Below are 12,894 nucleotides of genomic sequence, written 5' to 3'. Positions count from 1 at the left end.
TTTGTATTTTGAATGCTTTGTGTCGATCTGCATGGTGAATTCATATGACAAATATGAGCAAAACATTAACAAAACGAGCAAATTGAGGGACATTTTTTCACTCCTTTGTGAAACTTTGAATGATTTTGGATTACTGATGAAGTGATTGGCCGTCACGGTGGCGCAGTGGGTAGCACAATTGCCTCACAGCAAGAAGGTCGCTGAATTGAGCCCCGGCTAGGTCATTTGGCATTTCTATGTGGAGTTTGCATACCCTCCCCGTGTTCGCGTGGGTTTCCTCCGGGTGCTCTGGCTTCCCCCACAGTCGAAAGACATGCGTTATAGGTGAATTGGGTAAGCTAAATTGTCTGTAGTGTATGTGTGTGAATGAGTGTGTATGTGTGTTTCCCTTTGCAGCTGGAAGGGCATCCGCTGTGTAAAACATATGCTGGATAAGTTGGCGATTCATTTCGCTGTGGTGACCCCAGATTAATAAAGGGACTAAGCTGAAAAGAAAATGAATGAATGAATTGAAATGATTGGATTTTATAAACTAAACATGGTCAATTTGTGGATGTCATTTTTTAATCATATTATCATACTATCATCCTAAAATAAAAAATCAGATTAAAATAAAATATTAAACAAATGTTAAACTGAGAATTTGAACAAATGTACAAATGACCATGGTTAGGTAGACGCACAGGAGTCCAGTTGTTGACGGCTCATGACTCTAGGTCATCAATGTCCAGATGTTTGGTGAGGAGAGCTTTTGGAAGGTTTTGAAACTGCAGATAGAGAAAAATCACCTGGACCTGTGACCAGAAAAACAGAAACAATAAAAAATCAGGTGAGAGGATGCAGTGTTACGACTGGCTTTTTACCCTGTCAATCAGTACGTTTACATGGACACCAATAATCTGATGTTAATACGACTAAGACAATACTCTGATTAAGAGTCTACCATGTAAACAGTGATTTTTGATTAATTAAATCTGGTTAAGGTCATAATCGAACTAAACAGACATGGGATTAAGACATGTGGAGTATGCTGATTTTAGTCGCATTATTGAAGTGCAGTACAGACATGTAAACACCTTCATCAAACTATTACCGTCATGTAGGATTTTTGTCGCGTTTTGAGACAGGATAGTCTATACACAGACGTCTGTTTGACACTATTCTCTGCACCCATTGAGTCAGTGAAGGACCACAGGCATCTGCATCATGAAATGCAGAGGGTTTTTCCCCCCATACAGCATGTGGTATCAAATTCCATTAAAACAACACTCTTCCAGCAGTTCATACTCACATCCAATATCACATTTGTCATGAACGCATGCATGAAATGTCCCTGAAGTAAACACTTTCATCATATTATTGTCTTATTCAGATTACTGATATCCATAAACATAGTCAATGTGAAAATGCCCACTTACCATATTCTCTTCCTCACATTATTTGGATGATTTATTATGTGATATTGAGAACCTTTGTTGTTTACATTATTAGAAAAGTATTAGTATTATAATTTTATACTTTTACTGTAAATTAAACTTCAATAAACCAAATGTAACATGTTATGTAACATCATGCTATGAGTTACAAAGAATACCCACTAAAATTACAAGCAGTGAAACAATAGATTATATGCCTAAAACTCTTGTTAACACACATATTGTCACGGTCAGTGGGGTGGGGAAAGGAGCAAGGATTCAATTGTAGGACAAAAATGAGGATTTATTATAAAATGAAACAAAAGGACAACAAAAACTACCATAAGGGGGAAAACATGGTAACACTTTATTTTGATAGCCCATTTGAGTATTAGTAGACTCTCTGCTTAATATCTCCTGATACTGCTCCTTCAACAGACATTTAACTGACTATAAAAAAACTTTGAAAGTACATGTCAACTAACACCAAACCTAACCCTAACCTACCAGTCTGCTTATAATCTAATAAGAATCAGTTGGCATGTAGATGCAATGTAACTTAAATTCAACAAACAGACCATCAAAATAAAGTGTGACCAAAAGCAATAACTAAATAAATAAAAAAACAAACAAACTTGACTGGGCAGGCATCAGGGCTAGAAGACATGACAGGACAAGGAGAAAAATGAAGACGAACTGGCACAGAACAGCAGACAAGAGGAGACTATAAGCAGAAACTATTAACAAACAAACAGGTGAACTGAATAAACTAATAATGGGTTAACAAGGGGGGTGGGACTAGACCAGGGGTGTCCAAACTCCGCCCTGGAGGGCTGATGTCCTGCATAGTTTAGCTCCAACTTACTTCAACACACCTGCCTGGAAGTTTCAGTATACCTAGAAAGAGCTTGATTAGCTGGTTCAGGTGTGTTTAATTGGGTTGGAACTAAAATATGCAGTACACCGGCCCTCCAGGACCGAGTTTGAGCATCTCTGGACTAGACAATAGACGGGAGCACCTGACACAAGAAACAACACAAGCCATGTGCTCACGTAAAACAGGACTAAAACACACAGCCAATGAGAGAACTCATTAACTGTGTGTTCACATGAAACACTAAAGCACGCCGCGCATATAAACATGAACCACGAGCTAAACATAACACCAACAGAAGACTGAACGCAAGACACGAGCACACGATAAATAAAAACTCAAAGTGCACTCACGCATACATGGTGCATGTTTCATCCCAGCGCCAACCGAAACCGAAACAAACTAGACTGAGACGCTGAGAATGAAACACCACGCTGCAGACAGAACAAACACAAACACCAGGATGAGAGAGCGTGTCCCAAACACGCCCAGACCACGGCCAAGACGGCGCTTTTACAAAAGACACACAATAGCCGTGTTTCCACTATCGCGCCTAAAGCGAGCGAGCCGGAGCCATTCGCGTTTCCACTGTTCACTTCCGGGGCCTGATCAGGCCAAGAAAGTGGGGCTTTCTTGGGGCCAGCGGCCGGCCTTTTTCAGCCTGCCGAATACCTTGGGCCAGAGAGGGCCACCTGGGGCTTCGGGGCGGAGTGAAAGGAGAGGCAGACTTTGCCCGAGTCTGGTAAATATGGCATGCCGTCATTACACTAGTTTTCCGATCGCACAGGAGTACAAATAAATAAATAAGGGAAAGAAAAACATATAGCTGGTCAGTTTAAGATTATTCCATAAAACACCTTATAGGCTACAGATCTTTTTGCTTAAGATCGTCCTTATGTTTCCCTTTTAAATGTAAGGGTGTTGCATAAAATAATAAAGTTTTAATTTATAAGTGATGTTTCTTTGCTGTGTCCTCCTTGGTGTTTCAATAACGCATAATAATCTTTACACCATATTAAAGACACAGCAGCCAGTAAAGGTTGTCGAGAGTTTTTGTCAAGTTTAAAAGCTGTGTTTGTGCATGATATATGCACGTTTAGATGCCTGTATGTGTGTGTGAGACCGGGCAAAAAAGTGCTCGCTTGACCGCTCTGTTGATGCAGCGAGCGGCTTTTTTCTTTTTTTATTTATTTTAATACTAAATATGAATACAACAGAAAGACATAAAACTTTACAAATTACATGTCCACTTTTGTAGGCTCAAAATAATAGTGTCATATCTTGATAAAATAGCTTAAGCTATATTGAAATATTTAAGAATTACAAATATCGGATATAATAAAATCATATTAAATAAATAAATCAATATAAAAACAAACAAAAGCTATAATAATGTAGGTATATACAATACATAAATTAAACCGTTTTAAAGCCATATTAAACTTTCATTTTACAAAGGCCAGTCTGAAAAAAAGATTTTACATATTTTCTAAAAACAATAAACACCGGAGGAGGATTAAAATATTATTTATAAAGTATTTGGATACGATGATATTAATCAAATCATGCAAACGGAGCATTTTTTGAGTGAGTGAAACCAGAAACTACCTTCTTTTCTGTCATCCAGTCCTGCACAGCGCCGCTTTACAAACGCATTGGGAAAAACTGCACATAAAAAAATGTGTATGTCCTCAAACAAGTGTTTATGTTTTTATATGATGTGGTAAAATTAAAAAAATTATTTAAATAAATTAAATAAAATACAATTATTTATTTATTTATTTAAGTGGATAGCTGCTGAGTGCAACGATATAGGCTATATTTTATTACTTGCTCTTATGTGTTGAAACACTTAACACTTTCCTTTACTTAAGATCACCGAATAATATGCAACATCTTTAAATTAAGGGGAATTACCTATTAAGTGTCATATAGCCAAGGGAAAAATTTACATGTTTTAGGTCTCTCCGGAGCATTTGGGCTGAATGTTTGACGACATCTATCAAAATAAGGATGTTATAAAATACACTTGATTTTGAGTTATCACCGAAGAATTTCTGTGGTTTTATATTATAGATGGTGCACTCACTACGCTGGGTTTCTCCGTTAGTGGCGAGACCACTCGACGCATGATGCCAACAGTCGGTCGGTGAGTAAACAAATACAATGAATGGAAATAGGCCTGTGTGTATAGACATAATGTAATGCTGTACAATAATGTGTCATTTGGATGTTCTTGGCCAGGGTTTGCGTGACGTGCTGCGAGCTACTAACTCGACAGTGGAAACGCGACATGATTTTGGCCTCACTACTCAACCTCCTGGTAAAAGCCCTGGCTCACACTGGCCCGACAGTGGAAATGCAGCTAATGACAGAAAATGAGTGCTCGACCTGAGAAAAATCAAGTCGAGCACAACATACAAGACATGACAGAACTAGTGTCTGGACTCTGCCACCAAAATAAGAATTAACAAGACCGGAGTGGCAGAATCCTGACACATATAATCTGATAACATTAAAGTAATATTTATGGAGATCCAAAATGCAAATTATTTGACAATTTAGATCTTTAAACTTAACATACTAACATATATAAATGTATCTGTTATTAAAAGATCACGCACTGAGGAAGGCATTGTGCGGAAAATTTGTATCTCCTAAGAATGTAAACTAAAGCTATATAAAGTAATTATTTAATGAGTGCGAATCATGACCTTCTGAATATTACTAAAAGATGATGAAAAAATGAATTCAACATTATTTCACCCATATTTGACCTTCATTTTAGAAGTGCATGCTGTTGTACGAAACATGCGCTAATCTCCACAGGTGTTTTACATCTCCTGAAATAAACCTCAGAAAACGAGAAATTGACATCTCACAGGCTTCAAGGAAAATAATTGCTTTTACTGGACTTTTTACAGTATATCACAACTGTACTACACAACACACATCAGTCATTAATCTTGTACAGAAGATAATGCACAGAAATAACCCACCTGAACTTCCACTTCTTGGGAAATGTCAACACGAGACACTGGGGGGCGCAAGAGACTGGGGCCGAACACTGTGGCCAAATTACTCAGGGACATTTTATTCTCTTCCTTCCTCTCTGCAACTCTGAGGAATGCAAAAAAATGTGACATGAGGTCAGGCTAGTGTAAAGCTAAATCAGTGTTTTGAGAGTTACGTATTGGAAAGGATGTTGTGTACCGTCTCAGGTGGTGTAAGAGGAAGAGCAGAGTGTTGCGGTTCACATCTGGTAGAGACAGCAACAGACTCAGCAAGCTGTCTGCTCTCACAAATGGATCAGCGATGTCTGACACAGCCAGATAGACAGACAAACAGAGATATGGTTGTTTTTAAATGCTTTTTCATCATCACTTTCCAAACTTTAGCAATTCTATCCCAGCATACATCAGGAAAGCAAATTCACTGAGGTCTTTTAAATCTCTATTAAAATCATTTTAGGATTGTTTTACTTGATTTAGCATTGTTTGTTATATATTTATTATATAGAGAGTATTTCTCTGTTGTAATGTTTGCCTGCAAAGCACTTTGAGAAAGTTACTTTTAAAGTGCCCCTATTATAGATTAAAAAAAGTTCATATTTAGTTTGGAGAGTCCCCAACAACAGGCTGATTTGCATGCAAAGTAAAAAAAAAGACTTTCATTGACTTATAATGTGCATTTATTTTTATCTTATTGTCCCAAAGTCTCATATGATTTGTTCAGCGATTCATTTTTCCAAACCCCTCCTTTGTGTGACGCTAATCTGCAGTGATTAGTCTACCGCATGCAGTGTGTGTGGGAATCAGAACACCCATCATAGCTTATATGTGTTGAAGCAAGCAGCCAGGGTAGTGAGTGTAGGGCAGGGCCCAGGTGTCTTAGGGCGTACTCGCACGATGTACATTTGCCTTGAACCGGGCCGAGGCACGCTTGTCCCCCCTCCCGTCTTACCTGACAGCCCGCACTCACACTGCATTCGAGCCCGAGCACGCTTACGTCATCGATGATGCGCTGTTCAGCTCTCGCTCAGCACAGTGGACATTGCTTTAGTTATATCGTTTTGTATTATTTTTAGTCGTTTGGGATGCAGTGACACGCAATCAAATACATTGCTGAACAGATCCATCACTTTTGACGCTCATAAATTATCATAAAACTCCTCGTGCTGCAGCTATTAGGAGGTTTCCTGAAAGTGCAGCTGACGTGCAGTGAGGAGTTTGCGTCTTTAATAATCTGAGACAGTTTGCGTTCATTGAATAGTAAGAATGATTAATAAAATCCATATGAAAGAGTCCCTTAAAAGTCACATCTCATCTTCAGGCTCAGGCGCACTTTGCACTCACACCGCAAGCATACCGCACCAAAGCCCAAGTGAACTGCGCGCTCTGGCACACCTCTTTTAACCGGGCCAGGGCTGGCCAACTGAACCGTGCCTGAGCCCGATTCAGAGCATTGACACTTCTCAAACCATAAGGGAAACGGGCCTGGGGACGGTTCGGATAACATAGTGTGAGTGCTCCCTTAAACTGCTGGCCCGGGGAGATTCGGCCCAACAAAACATATATTTTTTAATTACTATCATTGTTGTGCAGTTGCATAAAGACACTTGTGGTTTTGACCCCCCACCTACTGGACATTTTTAGTATTGTACTATACTACTACTATATATTTGGGTTACTTTCGGTTTCTCTCAGTGTGAGATCAAGAGTAGCGCCCATGCAGATTATTTTTGGGGCTGATTTAAATGTTGAAATAAATGTCTATAAGTGCTCTATTTTACTAAAGCTCTATTATTGTAAATATTCAAGGGTCATTTGATTAGAATCAGTTTTATACCACCTGTATTTTGCTGTACAAACACTTCTTCATGGCTTACACGTTATGCTGGTGGTGTAAATATGATCATTTTGCTAATATTTGATTCAAATGGTCTCATTAATAGATTTTCCTAATATGCATATTAAGATTTGTATAAAAAATGTGCATTGGTAAAATTTGACTGCTGGCTGAATTGAACATGTTAATGTGAATATGTACATACTTCCCCTTCCTCGTTGTAGTTTTACAAAAAAGAACGATTTTGAGAAAAACAATCGCCAGTGAAGTTAACAAAGCTACCTAAACTCTTTTCAGCTGTGTTACGCTATCTGTTAAACTTAGCAATTTAAACTACCCCTTCAATATGTACAACAAGATACTCTGAGGAAAAAAGTCTGAGTTCATCAATTACATCAAGTTTCCACTTTTTTCTTGTGCTTGAATGTTAAAACGGCCCTCCTATGAATTGTAAGTGACTATTATGGCCCTGTTATGGCCTGCAGTTTGTACACCAGTGTATTGCTTTATTTTTCATCATAAATAGAGCTGAGTGATAGTTCCATCAGGAAACGTAGACATAGAGCCACTATCAGTGATGTGATCAGCTGACTATCCTCTCTATCCATTGTCATTCTATTAGACAAGCTGCATAAATATACATGGCATTCACCTCTGTAAGTATGCTCAAACCATTTGCAATTCCCCCCATTTACAAGTAAGTTATATTTATTATTATTATAATTATTATAACCTTTATTTTACCAGGAACGACACATTGAGATTAAAAATCTCTTTTACAAGAGCGTCCTGGCCACAATTAGGCAGTATGCATGTCACATGGGTCTAACAGACAACAAATAAAAAAACAATTAACAGTTAAAAAGAATCACACATTGACAAACAAACTATTCAAATCATCTACAAGCCTGTGTTTCAACTGCTAAATAATTGATACTCTTTTTAAAAGCATACAGTGAAATCAATTCTTTAAACTGCAACTTTGTTTGTAGATTATTCCATGCAAAAGGTGCTGCGTATTTAAAAGCCTTTTTTCTCATCTCAGTCCACACTTTAGGAACAGAGAGTAATTGAATATCCTGTGACCGAAGGCCATAGCTAAGGACAAGTTTTTTACATATGTAATTCTGGAGATATGATGGGAGTAAACCCAATATAGATTTGTAAACAAAAATGAAAAAAAAAAACTCTGAGATGAAGCATGCATATAGATAACATCACCATAGTCCCCAAGCATATACTAAATACGCTTGTGCACCTTCTAGCTGTCGTCTTCTCCATTTCATATTATCAAGCCTTCAAGTTCTAGCTGTACAGGGCTTTAAATGAAGACTGTATCAATTACACCATTGTGCCAGTAGGAGGCGACAAGTGCCTGCTAAAAGTGTATTTGCCATTGAATGATTTTTGTTCAAGAATTTCTTTAAAAGAGCCCATATTATGGGTTTTTGAAAATGCTCTTCCATATAGTGTGTAACACAGCTCTAAGTGAAGTGAAATGTCCAGCTAAGGCTTAAATCTGTAAGTGTACAGTGTTTAAAACTATTTATTCATCTATAAAAGAGTCGACTCATAGTGCTTCAAACGAGTCGTCTTGATAACGAGTCATTAGGTGATTCGTGATGACGCGGCTACGAAACACAAGTAGTTGCGCGCGCAAACCCGGGAGATTTGAAACCTGCGGCCCCGCCCACTAACACAGAAAAAAAGCCCCACACACACAAACACACACACACACACAGAGACACACACACAGACACCGGTCGAATGAAGTCACGCTGTGCAGATGGATATTATTGACAGTCTAATCAAAGATGAAACCTCAGCAATATAGCCCAGCCTTGAGCAGTTCGAGTGCTTCTGGAAACTATGCTTACAAAGAAGACTTCATCAGTTTGTTAAAGGAAGGATCAGTAAAGACTGTCTGAACATGGATCAGTGCATCATAAATCAGTTTCTTCCCCCATTTCACAAGTGTAAGTACGTGCGATTAAAATTATTGCCTCGTTTACTCTAGCTTGCACAATCTGTATTTAGTTGTGTTTTGTTACTTGTAACCGTGTGTACTGTATCTGGTTAACTCTTTATATTCTCATATCGCGTGTAAAGCCACGTTGAAAACGCGACGCGTGCCGCTTTGTTTACGGATCGTCAGCTGTTTCTACACACATGCAATGGTCAAGTTTCAAAATAGTTCAGCTCAGGTTCGAGGTGAGGTGTCTAAATTGTACCCAGCAAGCTGAATTGGCGCTCTAGGCGTGTGTGTTGTGTTCTCTGGGGAGGAGTGTAATGTGTGTGCGTAGCACTGGAGCAAGCTGAACTGCCGCTCTAGGCAAAGGATGATCACGCCGCCCTCATTATTCGCCCTTATTATTCGCGGATATGACTGAGGACGCGGGTGGTGAGGGAGGTGTCGCCGACGCCGCTATGGACGCGCCGGCCCTGTGTGTGTGTGTGTGTGTGTGTGCGTGTGTGTGTGTGTGTGTGTGAAAAGAGCAGGTAGACTGTGACAGGCTAGATCTCCTCGCCAGTTCTTGGACTTTTTGCTTGATAAAATAGTTAGTCGTCGGTATTTTCTAGTCCATCGTCTGTATTTACATTCACCCACTGGCAGCCAAAATCCACTATGAAGCGTGTGTGCACTGTGACTACTTTTATATTGTTGATTATCTGCTGGGCATTTCACTCTGTCTCGCACTAAAGCCTGTCAGTGTCGTTGACCAATCGCAGCAGGCTGTCATCGGTCCAATCAGCGCAAATTAGCTTCGCGCTGAGGAGGGGTTTAGGAACAAATGAATCGCTGACTGATTCATATGGGAGTCGCTGGGATAATTAGGTAAAAATAAATGCAGATTATAAGACCATGAAAGTGTTGTTTGACCTTGCATGCATATCAGACTGTTGTTGGAGACCCTTACAACCTAAATATGAACCTATTTCATGTATAATAGGGGCTCTTTAAAAATGCAGATTCACCCAGTAATGAAATGGGTCATGAAAAATACTGTGGGAGACTTATCTGTTTACAAAGTCTATTATCTCTATACTATAATGTCAAGTCATGAATTGAGAAATGAAGTTTCCTTTGACATGTAAGAAGTTATTACGCTGTTTCACAACTAAAGACTTCCCCTTTACAACAATTGTGCATTCATGTGTGTGAACAGCTCACCTAGTGCATCTGAAAGCTCACTGAAATGCTCAGAGGGTATAAGAGGTAAAGGAAGTTCTCTAAAGTAAAGTTTAAGGGTCCCCGAGACTGCATTCACATCAACACTCCTCAGTTTACTCACAGCCTCGCGGTAATCTACAGAGAGAGATGAAGAGAGAAAAGCACACTTCTGAGATAAGAACTTTGAGAATCTTGTTGACAGTTGAACACACACACACACACACACACACACACACACACACACACACACACACACACACACACACACACACACATACTCACTAGTGTTAAATGCATATTTTAGTGCTTGTATCTCTGTGCTTGCCCCTGAAATTCTGTAGATGCCCTCTTCTTTCAGACCCCTTCTCTCAACCTCCTCCACACAGGATCGGACAATGTGTGGGACCAGCACACTCTCTTGCCTAGTGAAAACAGTCATGCATTTTGAACAGTTGCTATTTTGTTTTAATTTTCTTCTTCCTTTTTTGATAATACTAAAAAAACTATATTTGCAAACCAGCACACAGAAACCTCAAGACAAAGGAAGGAAGTTGATTATATATGTAACACAAACCTGTGTATATATATGTATGTGTGTATATATATATATTTTACACTACAATGTAAAAGTTTAGGGTTGATATATTTTTCAGAACATTAATTCTATATATTTTAAACCTGCGTATGTACAGTATGTATGTATATATATATATATATATATATATATATATATATATATATATATATATATATCATTTTTTATCCTTAATTTACTGTTGGTGGCTGTTTTTGCCCCACTGACATTCATTATAAGCATATTTGATGGTGCATAATTACAGTCTTTGTTTTTGTTTACTCCATGTAGTTCTGAGAGCTGAGATGCATATTTTGATTTTATTTTGATTTTCTCAGACACATCAAGATGTATAAAGGTCACTCTCACACAATCAAATACACACAAACACACACTTTAATTTGCTGTTAAACTCCATATAAGCTCTTTTGCACAGGCCTTTCTAAAGGGTTAACAGTGCCAACTGATGATCAACAGTAAAAATGACAAATTTTACATCCTCCCAACAGGGAAAACCACCAAGAGTCAAAAATGCATGATTATATATCATGACTTTGTAATAAAAAAATGTGGTTATAATGGAAGTCAATGGGGTAAAAACAGCCACCAACAGTAAATTACGGAGAAAAAAAATGAAAATCAATCAAAAACATCAAAGCCAATAATGCATTTAACCCTTTATCACACGTCCAAGACTGTGATAAAAATCCAGTCCACAATTACTTTTTATTTTAAAAATATGTCATTTTCTGTGTTTTTTCCCCACCAAATCAGTCACATCATTTATGAATTTGCAAATTAAAGAGTTAAAATCCTGTAATTTTCTAAGTAACTTAGTAGTTTTGATCAGGACTGAGGTTGATTAACAGATTTATACAAAAAAAGTAAAAATATTTATCTGATGCATTTTAACAGCAGTTTAATTCAGTGAATGTTTTCATCCCTAAGATAATAAAAGGGTAGAACATTTTCCCAGAGTGTATCGTTGTGTTTTAAAAAAAAATTAAAAGCATTTTCTCAAAATATGTGTCAAAATAAGATTTGTCACCAAAAATCATTCCACTATAGCACAAAAACAGAGTGGATGAAAACATCCCCAACAGCACATAAGGGTTAATAAAATATTGCATTATGACAGTTTCCTCACCCTATTAGTAAGCTTTGATCTGTAGTAATGATTTGGGTTGTAAACTCACATTGCCACTTGTCCAATAGGCACAGAGAACACTGGTTCCTGCAGGATAGGGGTGGTGCTTGGAGGCTCCAGAGGGTGGGGCACATACTTGAGTGACAAGGTTACTTCAACATGGCCCAAAGAACAAGTGACTTTTTTCCATTTCTTAAACATGTTGTCTGGGTCCAACTGTAAAGCACGCATATATGATTTCTTAACAGGAAGACTGATCAAAAAACGGCTTTATGTTCCAAAGTATTGTTCATGTAAACAGTGTTATGTAGAACCTGTATTACCTTTGATCTTCTAGTTTATAAATAACCATGTTTTTCCATTATCAATAAATGTATGAAAGCGATAGCTCACCAAACAAATGTAAATTAACTAATTTTCTTCTATTAAGGCCTCCAAGATGGTGACTTTTTCTTTAGTAGAAGAAAAAAAAGGTTTTTAGCTGAAACAGTTATTCTTGGTGATTCATAAAACTCAATTAAATGGATATAGGCACTTAGAGACAAAAAAAAAACAATATATAAACAGTCAAGACAAACAATCATTTGATTAATGCTTTAAATAACATTCACTTTAGAATACTTATTCTTATAAATACTTATTCTTCTGAAGACATCATAAGAATTATTATTATTATTATTATTATTATTATTATTATTATTATTATTATTATTGTTATTATTATTAGTAGTAGTAGTAGGAGGAGGACGAGAAGGAGAAGTTGTAGTATTTGAAAGATGAAAAATACAATTTCCATTGATGTACAATTTATTAGTATAGGAAAATATTACAAAATACAACTATTTGAAAACCTAGAGTTTGAAG

At 37.6% G+C, this 12,894-nt stretch overlaps 1 protein-coding gene across 1 annotated transcript in view; it reads right to left on the bottom strand.

Moving 5' to 3' along the window:
* Positions 1–546: 546 nt before the first annotated feature.
* The window catches only part of si:dkey-33c9.6 (active breakpoint cluster region-related protein), a 27,782-nt gene continuing 15,434 nt past the window's right edge, over positions 547–12,894 (bottom strand). The window contains 6 exon segments of the mRNA XM_056462662.1: positions 547–794; positions 5,289–5,409; positions 5,503–5,608; positions 10,310–10,444; positions 10,592–10,731; positions 12,080–12,246. Of these exon segments, the coding sequence (XP_056318637.1) occupies positions 705–794; positions 5,289–5,409; positions 5,503–5,608; positions 10,310–10,444; positions 10,592–10,731; positions 12,080–12,246 (759 nt within the window). The 3' untranslated portion in view covers positions 547–704.

The sequence above is a fragment of the Danio aesculapii genome, chromosome 7, assembly GCF_903798145.1.
Source record: "Danio aesculapii chromosome 7, fDanAes4.1, whole genome shotgun sequence".
NCBI classification, from domain to species: domain Eukaryota; kingdom Metazoa; phylum Chordata; class Actinopteri; order Cypriniformes; family Danionidae; genus Danio; species Danio aesculapii.
This window is presented reverse-complemented; position numbering and strand designations above follow the sequence as displayed.